Raw genomic sequence first — 23,364 nt, forward strand, 5'->3', positions numbered from 1 at the left:
ACCAAGTGCATCATGGGACTTGAGGACATGTCCTACTGTGACCGACTCACAGAGTTATAGTCTAAGCAGAGGAGACTGCATTGGTTATCTCATCCAGGTATTTAATACCCTCAAAGGCATCGATAAAGCAGATCCAGTAACATACTTTTAGCTTAAGAGTAAATCACGTACTCCAGGACATCAGTGGAAATGAAGAGCAAGTGCATTTAAAACTGAAGCCCAGAAGCTCTTTTTTATGCAAAGAGTTGTGGGACTCAGGAAGAAGCTACTGAGGCCGATCCCGAGCCATGAATAAAGAATGGTACCCAAAACAACCTCCGACAGCAACTTCTCCCAACCATCCAAGAACAGTTTGGTGACCAACAAGGCCTTGTCCAGCATGATGGAGCACCAGGTCATAAGGCAAAAGTGATAACTAAGTGGCTGAGGGAACAAAACATTGAAAGTTTGGGTCCATGGCCAGGAAACTCCCCATTGAGAACTTGTGGTCAATCCTTGAGAGGTGGGTGGACAAACAAAAACCCACCAATTCTGACAAACTCCAAGCATGGACTATACAAGAATGAGCTGCCATCAGTCAGGATTTGGCCCAGAAGTTGACAGACAGCATGCCAGGGCGAACTGCAGGGGTCTTGAAAAAGAAAGAAGGGCAACACTGCAAATATGGACTCTCTGCACAAACTTCATGTCATTGTCAATAAAAGCCTTTGAAACTTCTGAAATGTGTGTAATTCTACTTCAGTCTACCATAGAAACATCTGACATAAAGATCTAAAAACACTGAAGTAGCAAACCAACACTTGGGTCATTCTCCAAACTTTTGGCTATGACTGTACAGTAGCTGAAGCAGGAACCTTGAAAACCTTTAAGATGGATCTGGATGAGATATTGGGACACCTTAGCTATCCTCTTTAATAAAACCCCTGTGTGCGTTCATGTGTGTGTCTTCTGGTGAAGTGCGCATGCGCGGGGCACGGGGCGACACTTCAAAGGCCGCCTGACACGTCACACAAGACAGAGAGGGCGGGGCCTATAAAATATCACGCGGCCGATCCAATCGGATTTCGGTAAATGAGGTAAGACCTAAAACATAAAACACAAAAAATCCAATCGGGTACTGAGACGCGGAGAGCAGCTTCCCCATTTTTGTGCAAGTGTTCACTCTGAGGATGTCAGATTTGCGATTAAGAAGCTTGGCCCGGTAAAGTGTCAGTCGTTGAAGGGCTTTTCCTAAATATACGAATTTTCATGATATTACAATACGATGACTTTTAAAAGTGGATTTATTTTTGCGCACATTACATCAGTTGCTGGGGAGAATCTGCTGATTGCCGACTGTTGTGACAGAAAGTTAAACGCATATTACGGACAGCAAAGCCAGTATTGCTGTCAGAGAAAACTACAGGCATTTTATGGAAAAAAGTTAATGAGGTAAAAGGTCCCTTGCCATTTAATATCGACTGTTCCTACTAATGTTTATGGACTACTGTTCTAGTAACGGGCTTAATGTCTAGTAGCTAAATAAATGGGCTTGATGGACTGAATGGTCTTCCTCTCTTCTGTCTGGCTCTACAGTGGGTCCAGAAAGTATTCAGACCCCTTCACTCTCTGTACACTTTATTGTGCTGTACATTTTCTTTGAAATAGATAGATAGATAGATAGATAGATACTTTATTAATCCAATGAATACATTTGCCATTTTTGCTGATCAATCTACACTCAATGTTCCATAATGACAAAGTGAACACAATTTACACGTATTCAGACCCTTAATTCAGCCCTTTGTAGAAGCCCCTTCAGCAGCAATTCCAGTTTGAGTCTTCTTGGTAAGCCTCTGGAAACTTTGCACACATGGATTTGGGCAGTTTATCCAATTCTTCCTGGCAGATCCCCTCAAGCTCCGTTAGATTGGAAGGGAAGTGCCTGTAAACTGCCATCTTCAGGTCTCTCCACAGATCTTCTATGGGGTTTAAATCTGGGCCACTCGAGGATAGTCACGGACTTGTCTTGGATGCTTCAGGTCATTGTCAGAAGTCTTGTATACTCTGGAGCAGATTTTCTTCAATGACCTCTCTTCTTGACTGCATTCATCCTTCCCTCAATTCTGACCAGTCTCCCTGTCCCTGCACACCCATAGCATTATGCTGCACCACCATGATCACTGTAGGGTTGGTATGAGGCAGGTGATGAGCAGTGCTTGGAGTTCTGCCCATAGAGTTCAGTTTTATTTTCTCATCAGGCTGGAGACTCTTTTTCCTCGTACCTTCAGCATCCTTTAAGTGCTTTTTACTCAACAGTGGCTTCTGTCGATTATAAACGCCTGACTGATGGAGTGCTACTGAGATGACCATCTTAGTACAAGACTACAGAGGCTCTGTTAGTGTGACCATTGGTTTCCTAGTCACCTCCCTGACCAAGGCCCATCTTGCCCAGATTTACAGTTTGTCAACACAGCAAACTCTAGGAAGTGTCCCGCTGGTTCCAAACTTCTTTCATGTCACAATTATTGAGGCCACTGTTTTGCTGGGAACACTCAAAGCTTTACAAATGGTTCAATCCCCTTGCCGAGAGGTTGGCCTCGTTACAATTTGATCATGGAGGTCCTAGAGAGAGTTCCCTGGACTTCATGGCTTGTTTTTTGTCTGACATGCAGTGTGAATTGTAGGACCTTCTACACACACAAGGGATGTGTGCCAAATGATGTCCAACCAATTCAGTGTTCCACAGGTGGAGACCAGTCAGGTTTTAGAAACAACTGAAGGGGGGATGGATGGATGGATGGATAGATAGGAAAGGCACTATATAATAGATAGATAGATAGATAGATAGATAGATAGATAGATAGATAGATAGATAGATAGATAGATAGATAGATAGATAGATAGATAGGAAAAGCACTATATAATAGATAGATAGATAGATAGATAGGAAAAGCACTATATAATAGATAGATAGATAGATAGATAGATAGATAGATAGATAGATAGATAGATAGATAGATAGATAGATAGATAGGAAAAGCACTATATAATAGATAGATAGATAGATAGATAGATAGATAGATAGATAGATAGATAGATAGATAGATAGATAGATAGATAGATAGATAGATAGATAGGAAAAGCACTATATAATAGGAATGGCACTATAGATAGATAGATAGATAGATAGATAGATAGATAGATAGATAGATAGGAAAAGCACTATATAATAGATAGATAGATAGATAGATAGATAGATAGATAGATAGATAGATAGATAGATAGATAGATAGATAGATAGATAGATAGATAGATAGATAGATAGATAGATAGATAGGAAAAGCACTATATAATAGGAATGGCACTATAGATAGATAGATAGATAGATAGATAGATAGATAGATAGATAGATAGATAGATAGATAGATAGATAGATAGATAGATAGATAGGAAAAGCACTATATAATAGATAGATAGATAGATAGATAGATAGATAGATAGATAGGAAAAGCACTATATAATAGATAGATAGATAGATAGATAGATAGATAGATAGATAGATAGATAGATAGATAGATAGATAGATAGGAAAGGCAAGATAGATAGATAGATAGATAGATAGATAGATAGATAGATAGATAGATAGATAGATAGATAGATAGATAGATAGATAGATAGATAGATAGATAGATAGGAAAAGCACTATATAATAGATAGATAGATAGATAGATAGATAGATAGATAGATAGATAGATAGATAGATAGATAGATAGATAGATAGATAGATAGATAGATAGATAGATAGATAGATAGATAGATAGATAGATAGATAGGAAAAGCACTATATAATAGGAATGGCACTATAGATAGATAGATAGATAGATAGATAGATAGATAGATAGATAGATAGATAGATAGATAGATAGATAGATAGATAGGAAAAGCACTATATAATAGGAATGGCACTATAGATAGATAGATAGATAGATAGATAGATAGATAGATAGATAGATAGATAGATAGATAGATAGATAGATAGATAGATAGATAGATAGATAGGAAAAGCACTATATAATAGATAGATAGATAGATAGATAGATAGATAGATAGATAGATAGATAGATAGATAGATAGATAGATAGATAGATAGATAGGAAAAGCACTATATAATAGGAATGGCACTATAGATAGATAGATAGATAGATAGATAGATAGATAGATAGATAGATAGATAGATAGATAGATAGATAGATAGATAGATAGATACTTTATTAATCCCAAGAGGAAATTCCCATACTCCAGCAGCAGCATACTGATAATAACTATATTAAATTAAAGATTGATAATAATGCTGGTAAAAAAACAGACAATAATTTTGTATAATGTTAACGTTTACCCCCCCGGGTAGAATTAAAGAGTCTCATAGTGTGGTGTATCAATGATCTCCTCAGTCTGTCAGTGGAGCAGGACGGTGACAGCAGTCTGTCGCTGAAGCTGCTCTTCTGTCTGGAGATGATCCTGTTCAGTAGATCCAGTGGATTCTCCATGATTGACAGGAGTCTGCTCAGCGCCCGTCGCTCTGCCACAGATGGCAAACTGTCCAGCTCCATGCCAACAATAGAGCCTGCCTTCCTCACCAGTTTGTCCAGGCGTGAGGCGTCTTTCTTCTTTATGCTGCCTCCTCAGCACACCACCACGTAGAAGAGGGCGCTCGCCACAACCGTCTGATAGAACATCTGCAGCATCTTATTGCAGATGTTGAAGGACGCCAGTCTTCTAAGGAAGTATAGTCGGCTTTGTCCTTTCTTGCATAGAGCATCAGTATTGGCAGTCCAGTCTAGTTTATCATCCAGCTGCACTCCCAGGTATTTATAGGTCTGCACCATCTGCACACAGTCACCTCTGATGATCATGTGGTCCATGAGGGGTCTGGGCCTCCTAAAATCCACAACCAGCTCCTTGGTTTTGCTCGTGTTCAGTTGTAGGTGGTTTGAGTCGGACCATTTAACAAAGTCATTGATTAGGTCCCTGTACTCCTCCTCCTGCCCATTCCTGATACAGCCCACGATAGCAGTGTCATCAGCGAACTTTTGCACGTGGCAGGACTCCGAGTTGTATTGGAAGTCCGATGTATGTTGGCTGAACAGGACCGGAGAAAGTACAGTCCCCTGCGGCGCTCCTGTGTTGCTGACCACAATGTCAGACCTGCAGTTCCCGAGACGCACATACTGAGGTCTGTCTTTAAGATAGTCCACGATCCATGCCACCAGGTATGAATCTACTCCCATCTCTGTCAGCTTGTCTCTAAGGAGCAGAGGTTGGATTGTGGTGAAGGCGCTAGAGAAGTCTAGAAACATAATTCTTACAGCACCACTGCCTCTGTCCAAGTGGGAGAGGGATCAGTGTAGCATGTAGATGATGGCATCCTCTGCTCCCACCTTCTCCTGATATGCAAACTGCAGAGGGTCGAGGGCGTGATGGACCTGTGGCCTCAGGTGGTGAAGCAGCAGCCTCTCCATGGTCTTCATCACATGTGATGTCAGAGCAACAGGCCGGAAGTCGTTCAGCTCACTAGGACGTGATTAAACCAAACAACTGAGCTCAATGTGGAGTGCCAGAGCAAAGGGTTTGAATACTTTTAGGAATGAGATATTTCAGCTTTTGATTTTTCAATAATTCTCGCGCCTTTCTGACAACATGTAGATTGATGGGCAAAAAACGGCCAAGTTATCTACTCTGAATTAAATCTACAATACAATAAAGTGCAAAACGTGAAAGGGTCCGAAGATTTTCTGAATCCACGGCCTTCTTCAGGTGACATCTAATCCACACACTTACCTCTAAAATTTTATTTTTCTGCGGCTCGTTGACTTTGCCTGCTAGACAACACCTGGACAGGGCATTGTGGATGATGAATTTGTTGGACTTCAAGCTTGGCTCCTTGTAAAGTTTGGGGCCTGAAATGAGAAAGACGTGACAGAGAATTGTGTTATCAACAGCAGCCTTGCAAACAAACCAAATTTAAAAATCCTGATTTCAATGTGCTTTGCAGCTTCTGTGATTTGGCCTCGTGTCTCTTTTATTGCCGTCTTGGCACGTAACCCCTAAAATGATGCTGTGGGGCCCCCTCTTCAAACAGGTCAGTAAAGGGAGCTGCAAGTCTGGTTTTAGTTTTCCCTTCGCACTTCTCAACACATGTAGAGGGGTTCACACTGACCGACCGATCTGCGGAATCATCAGCACTTAAAGGACTACTCCACCAAAAAGCATATTTTTTTTATATGTTACTTACAGTCAGGGCCGAAATTATTGGCACCCCTGGCATTTTCCCAGAAAATGCACCAATTATTGCAATTACAAATGTTTTTGTATATATATATTTATTTCCTTTATGTCAACACAAAAAAACAGCAAAAAAAAAAAGCTGAATCTGACATCATGTCACACAGAACTCCAAAAATGGGTCGGACAAAATTATTAGCACCTTTTCAAAATTGTGGGTAAGCATATGGTGCTCGTTTGAACTCACCTGTGGCAAGAAACGGGTGCTGGCAATACAGCAATGACACCTGAAGCCAGTTAGGTTGTCAACTTTTCTCCATTTTTTTCTGTTGTGTGTCTGAGTGTGCCACACTAAGCATGGAGAACAGAAAAGAGCAGAGAATTGTCTGAGGACTTGAGAACAAAAATTGTGGATAAAAATCAACAATCTCAAGGCTACAAGTCCATCTCCAGAGATCTTCATGTTCCTTTGTCCACTGTAATAATCAAGAAGTTCACAACACATGGCACTGTAGCTAATCTCCCTGGACGTGGACGGAAGAGAAAAATTGCTAAAAGACTGCAATGAAGGATAGTCCGAATGGTGGATAAACTTCAAAACCTATTCAAGCTGTTCTTCAGACTCCGGGTGCAACAGTGTCAGCTCGAACTATCCGTCGACATCTGAACGAAATGAAACGCTATGGCAGGAGAGCCAGGAGGACCCCACTGCTGACACAGAAACATAAAAAAGACAGACTGGAGTTTGCCAAAATGTACTTGAGGAAGCCAAAATCCTTCTGGGCGAACGTCTTGTGGACAGATGGGACCAAGGTAGAGCTTTTTGGTAAAGCACATCATTCTACTGTTTACAGAAAACGGAATGAGGCCTACGAAGAAAAGAACACAGTACCTACAGTCAAACATGGTGGAGGTTCTAAGATGTTTTGCTGCCTCTGGCACTGGATGCCTTGACTGTGTGCAAGGCATCATGAAATCTGAAGACTACCAAAATATACTGGGGCGCAAAGTACGGCCCAGTGTCAGAAAGCTGGGTCTGCGTCAGAGGTCATGGGTGTTCCAGCAGGACAATGACCCCAAACATACCTCTAAAAGCACTCAGAAATGGTTGAAGACAAAGCGCTGGAGAGTTCTGAAGTGGCCAGCAATGAGTCCAGATCTAAATCCAACTGAAACACTTATGGAGAAGGGAGAAGGAGAAGGCCTTTCAAATCTGAGAGACCTTGAGCAGTTTGCAAAAGAAGAGTGGTCAGAAATACCAGTTGAGAGGTGTAACAAGCTTGTCGATGGTTATAGGAAGCGCTTGATTTCAGATATTTTTTCCAAAGGGCGTGCAACCAAATATTAAGTTGAGGGTGCCAATAATTTTGTCCAGCCCGGTTTTTGAGTTTTGTGTGAAATGATGTCAGATTTGGCTTTTTCTCTCTGTTTTTTTTGTGTTGTTCCAATGCACATAAAGGAAATAAACATGTGGATACCAAAACATTTGTAATTGAAACAATTTTCTGGGAGAAATGGTGCAGTTTCTGGGAAAATTCCAGCCATGACTGTAGCACACGTGGTTTTTAGTGATGGGTGAGAAAACATTTTAATGTTACGTTTTTATGCAGAACAGAGATAACAAAATTTCTGATATAATGGGCCTCTGTGGTGGCCAACACTGAAACAATAGCAAATAATATTAAAAAGTCCATAAAAAAAACCTCACATCACCCATGTCATATAATCCATACAGCAAGCCTTTCAGTTGTATGCTCACCGTGTCCCAAACTCATGTATTTTTACTAAAATATTGTTAAACCACTTCTGGAAAAAAAACTCTCATGAATGAAAATGGAACGCAGTCAAACGCTACCAAGCATTTGCACCGAAGTCCTGACCGCCAGGTGTGCCCTTCACATTTCAGTGGGCAGACACTAAGTCAATATGAATTTCCAATTGTTAATAAAAGTTAAATTCTCTTGCACTATTTTAACAAAGCCTTGCTTTACAGAGACCAGAGTTTGTATGTCAGGTCCTCCCTGTGTGGAGTTTGCATGTTCTCCCCGTGTCTGCGTGGGTTTCCTCTCACAGTCCAAAGGCATGCAGGTTAGGTGGACTAGTGGTCCTAAATTGGCCCGTGTATGTGTGTTTGTGTTGGCCCTGGCACCTTTGTACATGGTTTGTTCCTGCCCTGGGCCCTGTGCTACCTGGGATAGGCGGCGGCAGCAGACTGTCATGACCCTGTTCAGGACTAAGCGGGTTAGAAAATGACTGGCCGACTATTTTAAGAAAGCATCGATTACCAAACACATGAAAGGCCGAGATACTGACACGCTAATCAGTCAAGCACTGGTCTGAAGAGATGACTTGTGACGAGTGGTCGGTGCCACAGTTAGCAGCAGACGAGCTCACATCAACAGAGCAGACCTCTTGCTCAGATGCCACATGACGTAGTTTAAAGCCAAGGCCACCAAATTAATAATAAAATCAGCCAGTAAACTCTTTGTAGGCTTTAGCATGTTAACTCTTTGAGGGCTGAATATTTTTTCCAAAAAACACAGTTCTCTGAAAAGCACCCAAAGCAAGAGTCTCACACATAAATTAACTTAAACCATCAGCTGCTGGGTGCTGTGGCCGCCAGTTCAGTGTCTTGTGGCTCAAGACACTCACTTGTGGCAGGACGGCTGCCAGACCGTCTTCTCATGATGGGGGCAGCAGTTGCAGTCACAGCGCAACACAATCTAGTTTGTTCCTGTAAGAGCCATTTTCCTTGTTCTTTAAGATTCATGAATATTTCTTAGATGACAATGCATAAATTATGGGAGGTTTCTATAACCCCCGTAAATAGAATCGTATTGGTACAGTCTTGCCATTTCTAACAGCTTAGAGTAAACTTCAACACCATCCAACCTCTGCTCCTTAGGGACAAGCTGACAGAGATGGGAGTAGATTCATACCTGGTGGCGTGGATCGTGGACTATCTTACAGACAGACCTCAGTATGTGCGTCTTGGGAACTGCAGGTCTGACATTGTGGTCAGCAACACAGGAGCGCCGCAGGGGTCTGTACTTTTACAGTCCTGTTCAGCCAACATACATCGGACTTCCAATACAACTCCGAGTCCTGCCACGTGCAAAAGTTCGCTGATGACACTGCTATCGTGGGCTGCGTCAGGAGTGGGCAGGAGGAGGAGTATAGGAACCTCATCAAGGACTTTGTTAAATGGTGCAACTCAAACCACCTACAACTGAACACCAGCAAAACCAAGGAGCTGGTGGTGGATTTTAGGAGGCCCAGGCCCCTCATGGACCCCGTGATCATCAGAGGTGACTGTGTGCAGAGGGTGCAGACCTATAAATACCTGGGAGTGCAGCTGGATGATAAACTGGACTGGACTGCCAATACTGATTCTCTGTGTAAGAAAGGACAGAGCCGGTTATACTTCCTTAGAAGGCTGGCATCCTTCAACATCTGCAATAAGATGCTGCAGATGTTCTACCAGACGGTTGTGGCGAGTGCCCTCTTCTACGCAGTGGTGTGCTGGGAAGCAGCATAAAGAAGAAGGACACCTCAAGCCTGGACAAACTGGTATGGGAGGCAGGCTCTATTGTTGGCATGGAGCTGGACGGTTTAACATCTGTGGCAGAGTGACGGGCGCTCAGCAGACTCCTATCAATTATGGAGAATCCACTGCATCCACTGAACAGGATCATCTCCAGACAGAGGAGCAGCTTCAGCGACAAGACTGCTGGCACTGTCCTGCTCCACTGACAGACTGAGGAGATCATTGATGCACCACACTATGAGACTCTTCAATTCCACCCAGGGGGGTAAACGTTAACATTAAACAAAGTTATTGTCTGTTATACCTGCATTGTTATCACTCTTTAATTTAATATTGTTCTTTATCAGTATGCTGCTGCTGGAGTATGTGAATTTCCCCTTGGGATTAATAAAGTATCTACCTACCTATCTATCTATCTATCTATCTATCTATCTATCTATCTATTATATAGTGCCTTTCATATCTATCTATCTATCTAAACATTCTTCTTCAGTTAGTGACAGCCTTGCCTTGTATAAGGTGTAGAGCCATACGGTTTTTAACCGTGACCACACGTTACCGTGCCTGGGCACTTGCCTATGTGCCAACCGGCTTACGAGTCTTTTGAGTGTGAGAAGTAAATATGTAACAAAACAGCACTTAATTTATGTGTTGTGCCGTACGTAAAGCGTACAGAAGAACCTTTAAATAGGGAAGAAGAAATTAAGAACCTTTAAGTATAAAAATTAGTCTTTCAAGAAAAGCTATGTTTATAGAAGATTCATTTTTTCCCCTTTTTTTTGCCTTTTATTCTACGTGTGTAACTATTTTTTCTTTTATTCCTGTTTGGATTATTCGCTTTTCACTTTCACTAAATACCTTTAAAACAAACTCTTGGACTCTGAGAATTCTTTTGACACGCGTCTTACCCGTGCCTGATGACACCTTATATTACAGCAGCTACAGTACCTCATGTCGTTAGGAGTGGCTGTCTTCATCTACACAAATGTGTTCGGCACCACGATTAGCTGCAGATTGATCAACGGATGCCGGTACTTCACTTTTGCTTTCAATCTCCAGATCACTTGCAACAGTTCAGAGTCCAATTCAGCGATAATATACAAAACGTCCTCCTCGGAGTAGTTTGCTTTGATCTCTTGCCAGATGTTGATGCCATTTTTGTCGTCGTTTGCTCTTCACTGCTCCCACAAGCGCACAGAATCTCAGTCAAACCAATGAAGCTAACTTTCTTTCTAGCAAAGAGAGATGAACTAAAACGTAATGGCAGGTTTTGTCACCATTTGCAGTTGCTTACTACTCTCAACCTCTCCCTGCCGACAAAAGTCAACATCCGCCCTGAAAGAGTTAATCAAATGCTAGTCTATATTAATAAAAACACTTAACATCAGAAGGGTGCATCACCAAGACAGACAGCACATTATGTTTAAAGCAAAAGAGACAACATGGTGGCTACAGGACAGGCGCCCGCATGCAACAAAGCACAGAAGGAGATCAAAGTAACCATCTGCCCCTTATGGAGCTCTCTTGACGTTTGTTCAGTTCGGCTTGGTTAGGATTCTCCAAACTGATCAAACTTGGCACATGTTACTCAGTCTGACTCTGTTCGCCACCTTCGTTGTGCAAGCTCCATTGAATTCTGTTGTCAGTATGAGGATCTTCTGGTGAAATATCAGGTAGTCATGTAATTAAAGAGTAGGGGGGGGAAACATCCAGCATTTTCTAATATCTATAATGTACTTTTTTAAACGTTTGCGCTGTACTTTGTCATGAACTGTGCTGTTGTAATTAGTGGCGACTTTGCACGTACCTACAAAGTAAGGCCGAGTTACTCTCCGCGCTGATTAACCAGTTTGGTTACAATATGTCACAATACTCACTAGAAGGCCGCTTATCAATCCAAAAATCCCCTGTGCAGTTCTTTTGAGAATCTTTAAGTACGCATGTATATTTTATACTAAACAGTATTTTCTCCTATAATTAAAAAAAAAAAAATTACATGCGTTTGTGATGTTGTGTGTGTAAAACTGGACAACGTAACACAAGAATTATCCTTCACAAGTTGCACATTTTTTCATGGAGTTTTTGACATTGCTGGCTGTTGTCCAGCGTTGATCACCATGGACTCTAAGACTCCTATTATATCTCTGTTCATTATTTAAACAGGACATTAAATATTTTTCTAATTTATCACTACAAACTACATGGAGGTAAGTAACATATAAAATATAATTTTGTGGTGAAGTGTTCTTTAAATTGCCACACTTGATGAGCCACCTACCAGTATGCTCTGGGATTGAGGCAGGAGATGATGCTGTGGAGCCATTTTCCCAGTCCCTTTCTCCATTCTGACTAGAAAGCAGGCGACTTGGTGACATTAAGCCAGAGGGAGAGTCGGCCCTGTTAGGATAAGTGAAAAAAGATGAGACGTTGAGGCAAGACATCAGATTTTGGTGGGATGAATATACAAAACAAGGAATGAAAAGCACACAGCCGTACTTTTTCAGATATTGATGGTGTAATATGGTACGCTGTTGCTGCAGACTTCCAGTAATCTGTGTTCCATTTCTTGCCCGGTCACTGTACGTTTTCCACTAGGTACCTGACTCTGATCCTAAATGCTAAAGACATGCCTGCTATCTTAATGGTAACTCGAAATTGTTTGCCTTGTATAGACTGGAGCAGAGTCACTCTGGGCCCTTCCTTATACATACTCTCCAAATTGTGGTGGTTCTAGAATGGCAGAGGGGAGTTGAGAAACTGAATGGATGCTCATGTGATAGAAGCACATTTTCAAGTGTCTCTGGGATCCTGTGGTGGGCGCGACAACGCACTGTATCAGTCAGTGCCCGCTCCATACCTCCTCATTCTCCTTCTCTAAAGTTGTAATTTATGTTACTGGTCAACAAACTGCTCACGTCTGCTGGTTCTGTTCCTGTGGGTAACTCGACTAGTGCCAGTGGGGTTTACACCAGTAGCATCCTGATGTCTTATGCTTCAGAATGGGGTTTGTTTTGTGTTAATAGACAACATTCTAAAATTGTTTCTAATTTTTATTGTATTTATTTCACAGAAATGGAAAAATGATAAAACTACCAACATACTGCCTAGATCTGCACTTCGCTCTAAACTTGAACATTTTAGTGATAGCTATGGTAGCCTTGTAAGTCTCACTTGGAGAGACTTTAGACCCACCAGCAGCCAGGACAGAAATCACCGAACATTGAGGTGCACAACTAGGTTTGATCTTATTTCTGTTGACTCACAAGTTAAACTTGCTTCAGGTGTTGACAGCTGCTGGCCTGGGATGCCAGTTAAGTACTTACCTAGGGGACTTCTTCAAGCTCCCAGTGTCATTAGCCATGGTTGAAAGTGACAGCGTAGACTGAGAATATATCTTGCTTAGTTTGGATCCTGCAAAGAGGGTAGAATTAGGTAAGATCACCCATTTGAATAAAGATAAGTGACTTGATGAAGAAGTTGATTCAAACTGAACAAGGTTTCAAAATTCTACATTTGGGAACCATAGCTGCCACACAGCAAATAACCCAGAATGACCTTAGGGTGTTTGTAAGTTTTGAACTGAACCTGAACTGTACAAGGCAGAAGTCTAGAGAAGTCAAGGTAGGTGTCAGTACCAATCCAGAAGTAATTAAAGATTTTAAACTTTTTTAATATTATAATTGTGCAGTTGATTGTTACTTTCTCGTATAGGAAAAGTATTGCAGTCGTCCAAAAATTCAATGTCTAGATTTTGATGAATCCCAACATTTTAGATCTCCCTGTCTTTCTCGTATATGAAGTATAGGGAAAGTATTGTAATGCTCCAAAAATTCCATTCAAGATTATGGTGAATCTCGACGTTTTTACACCTCCCTAAAGCCGAAAATACAATTTTTGGAATTATGTCTGTGTGTGTGTGTGTGTGTGTATGTAAACATGATAACTTGAGTACGCTTTCACTTAGGGAAACCAAATTTTTCATACGAGAGAGAGGGAGGGAGAGAGAGATACTTTATTAATCCCAATGGAAAATTCACATTCTCCAGCAGCAGCATACTGATACAATAAATAATATTAAATTAAAGATTGATAATAATGCAGGTGAAAAACAGACAATAACTTTGTATAATGTTAACGTTTACCCCCCGGGTGGAATTGAAGAGTCGCATAGTTTGGGGGAGGAACGATCTCCTCAATCTGTCTGTGGAGCAGGACATTGACAGCAGTCTGTCGCTGAAGCTGCTCTTCTGTCTGGAGATGATACTATTTAGTGGATGCAGTGGATTCTCCATAATTGATAGGAGCCTGCTGAGCGCCCTTCACTCTGCCACAGATGTTAAACTGTCCAGCTCCATGCCAACAATAGAGCCTGCCTTCCTCACCAGTTTGTCCAGACGTGAGGCGTCCCTCTTCTTTATGCTGCCTCCCCAGCACACCACCACGTAGAAGAGGGCGCTCGCCACAACTGTCTGATAGAACATCTGCAGCATCTTACTGCAGATGTTGAAGGACGCCAGCCTTCTAAGGAAGTATAGTTGGCTCTGTCCTTTCTTGCACAGCGCATCAGTATTGGTACATAGGTACAAATAATAATAATAATAGGTACAAAATGTAGATTTCTATCAACGTTTAGGCTATTTTCATTAACCAGAAGTGGTACTTTACCTTTTATTAATGCAGTTGCAGAGTCCGATTTATTCAACATTACTTTTAGAATAATTGTTCAATATATTATTATATTATTAATTTGATTTGGTTTTTCTACATCGACATTGATGGATTAAAGACCACAAGTCCACATGACCATCATCATCAAGTCCTTCCATGAGAACCCTGAATACAATGTCATTTATGTTGGGTAGAATGCCTAGAGGGGGCTGGGTGGTCTCAACCCCTGCACATTTGAGTTTTTCTCCAGCTGTCTGGAGTTTTTTTTTGTTTTTTCTGTCCTCCCTGGCCATCGGACCTTACTCTTATTCTATGTTAATTAGTGTTCTCTTATTTTAATTCTTATTTTGTCTTTTTTTTCCCCCCTCTTTCTTCATCATGTAAAACACTTTGAGCTACATTATTTGTATGAAAATGTGCTATATAAATAAATGTTGTTGTTGTTGATGGTTCTTTAATATACATAATATAAAAATAATCATTGTCTTGTGGTTTACTCCTCAAATATCCATCCCCATATCTAAGTACATTGTAACCTCGGTTCACGAATGTCTCGGTACGACCAGAAAGTTTGCCAAACTTTTGCCTTGGTCCATGACCACACACTCTGTATACAAACAAGCCAGTGTCCCTTTCGGTTTGTACATGTTCAGTCTCTCCCTGTGCAGCGAGCGAGAGCGACACACACACACACACACACACACACACACACACACACACACACACACAGGCAGCGCGAGAGAGAGAGAGAGAGGGCTGGACTCATAAGGTAGGAAGGCAGTTAAAGAATGCACTGGGCTTGTTTTTGTTTTCACTTCTCTTTACAGCGATCGGTTCGTAGTGTGCGTTGTTGCAAAGTTACTTTTCTTGGTGGTTTATTAAATTACGGATTTTTTCGAATGTTCATTTTTTTCCCTGTGCTTAAAACTCATTAAAAAAAAAAAAAAAAAAAAGTGTTTTTAGCCAGCGGTTGGTAGCACTATAGCACAAAGTATTGCAGTGTTCGTTTTCTCTGTTGTTCAAGGTTTTCTCAGTGTTATTCAATGTTTTTACATTTAGTTTACTATTACACTGTGCATTCTATGGTTTAATTAACTATATTTGTGCTTAAAAACTAAAAAAAAAACATATACAGTAATCCCTCCTCCATCGCGGGGGTTGCGTTCCAGAGCCACCCGCGAAATAAGAAAATCCACGAAGTAGAAACCATATGTTTATATGGTTATTTTTAGATTGTCATGCTTGGGTCACAGATTTGCGCAGAAACAAAGGAGGTTGTAGAGAGACAGGAACATTATTCAAACACTGCAAACAAACATTTGTTTCTTTTTCAAAAGTTTAAACTGTGCTCCATGACAAGACAGAGATGACAGTTCTGTCTCACAATTAAAAGAATGCAAACATATCTTCCTCTTCAAAGGAGTGCGCGTCAGGAGCAGATAAAGTCACAGAGATAGAGAAAAGCAAACAAATCAATAGGGCTGTTTGGCTTTTAAGTATGCGAAGCACCGCGGCACAAAGCTGTTGAAGGCGGCAGCTCACACCCCCTCGGTCAGGAGCAGAGAGAGAGAGAGAGAGAAAGAAACAAACAGTCAAAAATCAATACGTGCCCTTTGAGCTTTTAAGTATGAGGAAGCAGCTGCACAGAAGATAGCAACGTGAAGATAATCTTTCAGCATTTTTAGACGAGCGTCCGTATCGTCTAGGTGTGCGAACAGCCCCCCTGCTCAATCCCCCTACGTCAGGATCAGAGAAAGTCAGCGCAATTAAGGGAGAAAAGTAAGCCGGGTAGCTTCTCAGCCATCTGCCAATAGCGTCCCTTGTATGAAATCAACTGGGCAAACCAACTGAGGAAGCATGTACCAGAAATTAAAAGACCCATTGTCCTCAGAAATCTGCGAACCAGCAAAATAAATACATATAAAATCCGCGATAGAGTGAAGCTGCGAAAGGCGAAGCGCGATATAGCGAGGGATTACTGTATATTTACATACAGTTCGTATGGTCTGGAACAGATTAATTGTACTTGCATATAGTCCTATGGGGGAAATTGCTTCGGTTCACAACCAGAGTTTTGGAACGAATTATGGTCGTGAACCGAGGTTCCACTGTACACAAGAAAATCTAGGGGAGACGACTCCCGATTTTTAAAAATATTATAATTGTGTAGTTGATTGTTTCCAGTGAAGTGTTTTACATTCATTCTAGTGGGTTGTGTAGGACTAATTTTTTAAATTTCCACTTCTACTCTGTAAACATTTTCTCTTGCCAACCTAAACACACACCAGCATTTTTAGCCCTGCACGTCACACTAAAACACACAGTCTTCTTCGTGATGTAGTCACTCTGTTAGCAACTCTGTAAAGATGAGTCATTACGGTGACTTCAAGCAGGGGAGTTTTAGATGAAACAAACCTCTAATGGCGTGTTCCTTTTATGGACCTGCGCTATCCAAATGATTGTGCTTTTAAATACAAATCTGTGATACAACTGGGCAGGTCTGACCATCTTACTGCCACCTACAAGCCTCTTACCGACAGTAGCAGCTCTCTTTTTATCCAATCCAGAAGGTCTTGTGTATGTTTGGGGCTTGTTGTTTGTTCACTACATTTATTTTTCTTTTCTTGGGATTCTTTAATTTCCCTTTGGGGCATAAATAATGTTTGTGTATGTATAAAGCTGGGTCTCAGTTGAATTAGTATAAGTAAAATTGGAAGAAGTCAATGTGGCAGAAACTGATGTAAAAGACACGGATAGATGGCAATGGATGATCCCCTGTGGCATTCGCTAAATAGGAGAAACCGAAAAAAGTAGAAGTAGTAGTATAAGATAAATTGGAAATTTAACACATTACAATTTACAGTTAGGTGGAGTCAGCACATTGTTACCGGCTCCAACTCCTGTAACCCAATAATTGCTTCCGACTCCATCTCCATGGCCCTGTCTGCAAGAATGCAGATCTGTATTTTAGTCCCTATGTACATGCAGCCACATTGAGCTTACAACACTTGTAGTCAGTTATTGTGGTGCAACACACTGCACCAAACTCTGAACACTCTTACAATGCACGAGGTAATAAAACAGATTAATACATTTCCTCACTGCTTCACATAAGGTAATGTTAAAACAAGCTGGCACAGACATGTAAAGATCACTGGCCCAAGTGTGGATGAGCACACATAAGTGAAGAAGTGGAAGCCGGTCTCATTTCAGTCCTACCGCCTAACCCTAGTCATATTTACTTCTATGTGGACACAAGAGTAGAGTCAGTAAAATGGACAAACATACCGAGCAATCCCTTAACAGGGCTGCGAGACAGAACCGAGTCATCCCGGAACACAGTTTTGGGTCGCTGCTTCTTGACGGCTCTCACAGTCTGAGGTTTCTGTCGCAACACCTTATCCAGGTCCTCCATGATCTTCAGCTGCTGTCTGCGTTCGTGTTCTCTCCGTGTAAACTCTCCTCTCCGGGTCACTACTTCTTTCTCCTCAGGCCGGGTTTTTGTTTCCTCATCTTGAAGTCTAAAATGCAACAATGAAAGAGTTTAAGCGTGACGATCATCAACACAGATTAAACTGGAGTGATGGAATGTAAGAAAAGCTTTTACTAACCGTAACTATAAAATGTACACAACAGCTTATACCGATCTTGTGCAAGGCTTTTCAACAAATTCTGAGGATTAATTCCTTTGGTCTGTGTTCTCAGCTGAATTTATAAGCTTACAAACAAAACATATACACGGGCGAGTCAAGTGAAAACTTAAAAACTTTTTCCGAGGTCAGTCCTTAAGACATGTGGTGTATCATTTTCCTCCCCTCTTCCTTCTCATCCACTTTTTGTCTTTGCTCATTCTTTGTCATCTCACACACACGTTACTTGCTGCACTGCACAAAGCCTCCTATAACCTCTTACTCTTGTATTGTGTACGACAAAGTGATCTCCCAACCACCATTTTCTTTTCATGGAACACCATCTTCAAGAACATCACTACATCTTCCAGGAATCCCAATCATCAGCATACTCAGTTTAAATTCACCCATCACTTGTGTCATACCCCACATAAACAGTTCGCCACTTCTGCTCCTTAACTGCTCCCGGAAGGTTCCTGCAGATGTTTTAGGACTGTCCCACTGCTGCTGTCTAATGGCTTGCTGTTTAGAATTCCATCGCTCCAATGCTCTCCTTCCAGATTCCTCTTCCACCTTGTATTTTTCTTCTCCTTGACCCTTCCACAGTCTCTTTCAGCCCAATCCAGCAGAGGTGGTTCTCTCTGGGAACCATCACTGCCAAACTTACTCTGGCCTCTGTTCTGAGTTGACTCTTAGGTTCTAGAAAGAAGGTTCTCCAACTCTTCTTGAACTCTCTGCAATGAGGACAAACAGACCATCTGGGAGTGGCTTTCGATCACCAAGCCTGTGGGAGAAAGACTCTCTCATGGCTAGTGATGATGGAAACTTTAGAACAGATCATTCAGCACAACAAGCTTGTTCATCCTATTCATCAAGATTGTCCAAAATAACATCAAGTCAAGATATGAAGGCCCCCAAAGTACTGCTCTCCACCATACTACTTGGTCACTAATGCCATGTGTTTATGGATCTTTGTGTGAAGAAAAAGTTCCTAACATTTAAATGAACTTTGCCCTTAACAAGTTTCTAACTGTGTACCCCCAGTTCTTGTTGAAGAACGAATATTAGCAACTGGTTTCCACTGTATCGATCCTTTTCATAATTTTACACGCTTTAGTCACGTCTCCCTCTTAATCTCAGTTTACTTAAACTGAAAAGGTTCAACTTCTTCAGTCTCCCCTCATAACTCGGACCTCTCAGTCAGCCTAGTCGTTCTTCTCTGGACTTTCTCGAGTGCTGCCGGGTCTTTAAGTTTAATATGGAGACCAAACCTGCACACAGTACTCCAGGTGAGGCCTCACCAGTACGCTGTATAACCAGCCATAACCTCTCCTGACTTGCACTCCACACATCGCGATATATAACTTACCATTCTCTTAGCTTTCTTGATCACTTCTGTACACTGTCAGGATGTACTGTATATAGTGAATTACAAACGCACCCACATGATACGCCATTTAAACATTTTCTGACTTGTAAAGAAGACAAAACACGTGCTACTTCTGCCACCATTACAGTAAGTAAATTACCATAAAGGTTTTCTGTTGTTTAAATATTAATTGTACTTGTGTTCTTTTAATAACTTAAAAAATGTTAATTTAAGTTAGATTTGCTTTATATTGTAACTTTGTATTATGAACAATCCTCCTTTGATAAAAATAAAAGTGTCTGTACGATTGCTATGTCTCTCTCTCATTCCTCCAACGGCACACCACAAAAATTTTATAGCAATAGAAATCATTGCATTTGTCATTCCAACAGATGGCACATCATAAACATTAACACCACTTTTAGGAATTCCACACTAAATGGCATACAACAGAGAAATATGCATTGCATTGTAGTAATGCCATTTATTACTACAAATGTTTGGGATGCACCAATTGTTGGAATGATAAACGCAATGCATTGTATTACCACGTGCATAACAAAATACATACTAACAGTGCGTCCAGCCATTAACACTGAGGTCTACGTTGGTTACACTGTACACTGCCTGGAGAGATGTACTGACGTACAGATGCACCCACATGATGCACCATTTATACATTTTCCAAAAAAAATTCTGCCACTGTTACAAAAGTAAATTAACATACATTTTCTGTTATGTAAATATTGTTAATTGTATTTGGGTGCTTTTTATAATTAAAAAAAAACCTGGTAATTTAAATGAGATTCGCTTTATATTGTAACTATGTATTATGAACAGTCCACACCTTGATAAAGTGTTCTGTGTGTCTGTCCGGTTGCTATGTCTCTGTCATTCCACAAGGTGGCACACCGCAAACATTTTGTTGTAATGGAAAGCACTGCATTTGTCATTCCACCAGATGGCAGACCACAAACATTTGTAGTAATACATTTTTTTTATATGTGTGATGCACCATTTGTTGAAATGACAAATGCAATGCAATTTATTACAACATGCATAACAAAATATATTTCAAGAGATGGTGCACTGCAAATGCTAACTCTGAGGTCTACGTTGGTTATTTAGATTTCATCACCTCTTATATGGGCAGCACAGCTAGTTTGCAATATTTGACTTGGAATATGATGTAAATATGTAGCAGTATGGTTGTGGCTGGTTTTTTTTCTTCTTCTTCTTCTTTCGGCTGCTCCTGTTAGGGGTTGCCACAGCGGATCATCTTCTTCCATATCTTCCTGTCCTCTGCATCTTGTTCTGTTACCCCCATCACCTGCATGTCCTCTCTCACCTCATCCATAAACCTTCTCTTAGCCTTTCCTCTTCTCCTCTTACCTGGCAGCTCTATCCTTAGCACCCTTCTCTCATTATACTCAGCATCTCTCCTCTGCAGATGTTCAAACCAACGCAATCTCGCCTCTCTGACTTTCTCTCCAAACTGTCCAACTTGAGCTGACCCTCTAATGTCCTCATTCCTAATCCTATCCACCCTCATCACACCCAATGCAAATCTTTAACTCTGCCACCTCCAAAAAAAAAAAAAAAAAAAAAAAAAAAAAAAAGCTATGCTTTGTTATTTTGTCCAAAACATAAATTTCAGAACCCATAAACCCCAAGTGTATGTGTGTATATATACTAGTGCTGACGTCCGAGGTTCGATTCCCGAGAGGGAGTGCAGTAGAGTGTGTATGCCTGATGAGCCCAGAATTACGGCGAAACACGTGTCGCGTACTCTTTGCATTATTTGACAGTAAACTATTTCAACCATTCTATGATCTGCTTCTCACAACTGAGGGCATTGTGGCAGATGTTAGCCGACTTGCTGACCAACCACAAGCGTTACCTGGTAGGTAACCACCCATACAATCAGATTGTGATTCAGACTACGAATGCCGTGAATATATATATATATTTTTTTTTTTTATGGCAATATTTTTAATGTATACAGTAATCCCTCGCTATATCGCGCTTCGCCTTTCGCGGGGTTCACTCCATCGCGGATTTTATATGTAAGCATATTTAAATATATATCGCGGATTTTTTGCTGGTTCGCGGATTTCTGCAGACAATGGGTCTTTTAATTTCTGGTACCTGCTTCCTCAGTTGGTTTGCCCAGTTGATTTCATACAAGGGACGCTATTGGCAGATGGCTGAGAAGCTAGATTGCTTACTTTTCTCTTTCTCTTGCACTGACTTTCTCTGATCCTGACGTAGGGGGATTGAGCAGGGGGGCTGTTCGCACACCTAGGCGATACGGACGCTCGTCTAAAAATGCTGAAAGATTATCTTCACGTTGCTATCTTTTGTGCAGCTGCTTCCTGAAACGACATGCTGCACGGTGCTTCGCATACTTAAAAGCTCGAAGGGCACGTATTGATTTTTGATTGAAAAACAAACTCTGTCTCTCTCTCTCTCTCTCTCTCTCTGCTCCTGACGGAGGGGGTGTGAGCTAGATAGATAGATAGATAGATAGATACTTTATTAATCCCAAGCTGCCACCTTCAACAGCTTTGTGCCGCGGTGCTTCGCATACTTAAAAGCCAAGCAGCCCTATTGATTTGTTTGCTTTTCTCTCTATCTCTGTGACAGTCACTGCTTCTGACCCGCACTCCTTTGAAGAGGAAGATATGTTTGCATTCTTTTAATTGTGAGACGGAACTGTCATCTCTGTCTTGTCATGGAGCACAGTTTAAACTTTTGAAAAAGAGACAAATGTTTGTTTGCAGTGTTTGAATAACGTTCCTGTCTCTCTACAACCTCCTGTGTTTCTGCGCAAATCTGTGACCCAAGCATGACAATATAAAAATAACCATATAAACATATGGTTTCTACTTCGCGGATTTTCTTATTTCGCGGGTGGCTCTGGAACGCAACCCCCACGATGGAGGAGGGATTACTGTATATTATTATCATTTGCCCAGTAGTAGTCTTGAATTCTAAGGAGTCACAGCAGAAGTAAACTGTCTTGCAGTGTCTGTGATTTCCATTAATGAGGACTGTCAGGTGTTCTCATTTCAAATTTTAAAAAGGGCAACTGCTTTTAACAAACCAGTACTTGTGTGATTTAGAGTTCACGGCGACCGACGTCTTGTGTCTACCTTGACTCCTTCTCCTGCTCCTGCCATTGCTTGCGCTTCTTCATCTCTTCTGCCCGCTTCTGCTGCTTTGCCAGAAGAGCTGCCTGACGCCGGGCCATCTCATCCTGTGACAGAGCATCTTCCTAAATGTGTAGAAATAAAAAAAGCAAAACGTCAAAACATAAAAAGCAAGTGTGTAGCGGTTTAGCATAGCACTTAAAAATTTAAAACAAATGTAAAATTTAACAAATGGCATGTCTGCAGTTTCCATTGATAGCTGGCAGACGGACTGATGATCTGTGACTGTGTGTCATGCACTTTACTAAAGATAAGTACGTTTTCATTCGAAAAATTAGACTTTAATCTCGGTTTTCACTTTTGTCCACACTACACCAGTGTTTTTAAGCCTGAAAACTGATGCTTTGTAGTGCAACTCCATGACGATTCCTAGGCGAATAAAAAATTAGTACTTTCAAGCAGGATGTGCAGTATTAGCATTGTCTTTTGCTCTTTGTTTCGCCTTATATTTTCTTGTATTATGAATTTGTTCGTTTTCGCACACCCCTTGGGGTCAGAGCGCAGGGTCAGCCATTGTACAGCGCCCCTGGAGCAATTACAGGTTAAGGGCCCAGCAGAGTAGGATCTCTTTTGGCAGTGACGGGGATTCGAACCGGCAACCTTCTGAATACCTGCACAGATCCTTAGCCTCAGAGCCACCACTCCACTCCATATACTGTATATTTTGGCTATATA

General features: G+C 41.2%; 1 protein-coding gene across 3 annotated transcripts in view; it reads right to left on the minus strand.

Moving 5' to 3' along the window:
- The window catches only part of camsap3 (calmodulin regulated spectrin-associated protein family, member 3), a 177,677-nt gene that overhangs the window by 4,163 nt on the left and 150,150 nt on the right, over positions 1-23,364 (minus strand). For all 3 annotated transcript variants that reach the window (XM_051920659.1, XM_051920661.1, XM_051920660.1), the window contains 5 exons: positions 22,633-22,754; positions 17,768-18,000; positions 13,135-13,222; positions 12,090-12,208; positions 5,821-5,939 (listed from right to left, as the gene is read on the minus strand). In XM_051920659.1, the coding sequence (XP_051776619.1) occupies positions 5,821-5,939; positions 12,090-12,208; positions 13,135-13,222; positions 17,768-18,000; positions 22,633-22,754 (681 nt within the window). The remainder of the gene's footprint in view (positions 1-5,820; positions 5,940-12,089; positions 12,209-13,134; positions 13,223-17,767; positions 18,001-22,632; positions 22,755-23,364) is intronic.

This window comes from Erpetoichthys calabaricus, chromosome 17, assembly GCF_900747795.2.
Source record: "Erpetoichthys calabaricus chromosome 17, fErpCal1.3, whole genome shotgun sequence".
Taxonomy (NCBI): Eukaryota; Metazoa; Chordata; class Cladistia; order Polypteriformes; family Polypteridae; genus Erpetoichthys; species Erpetoichthys calabaricus.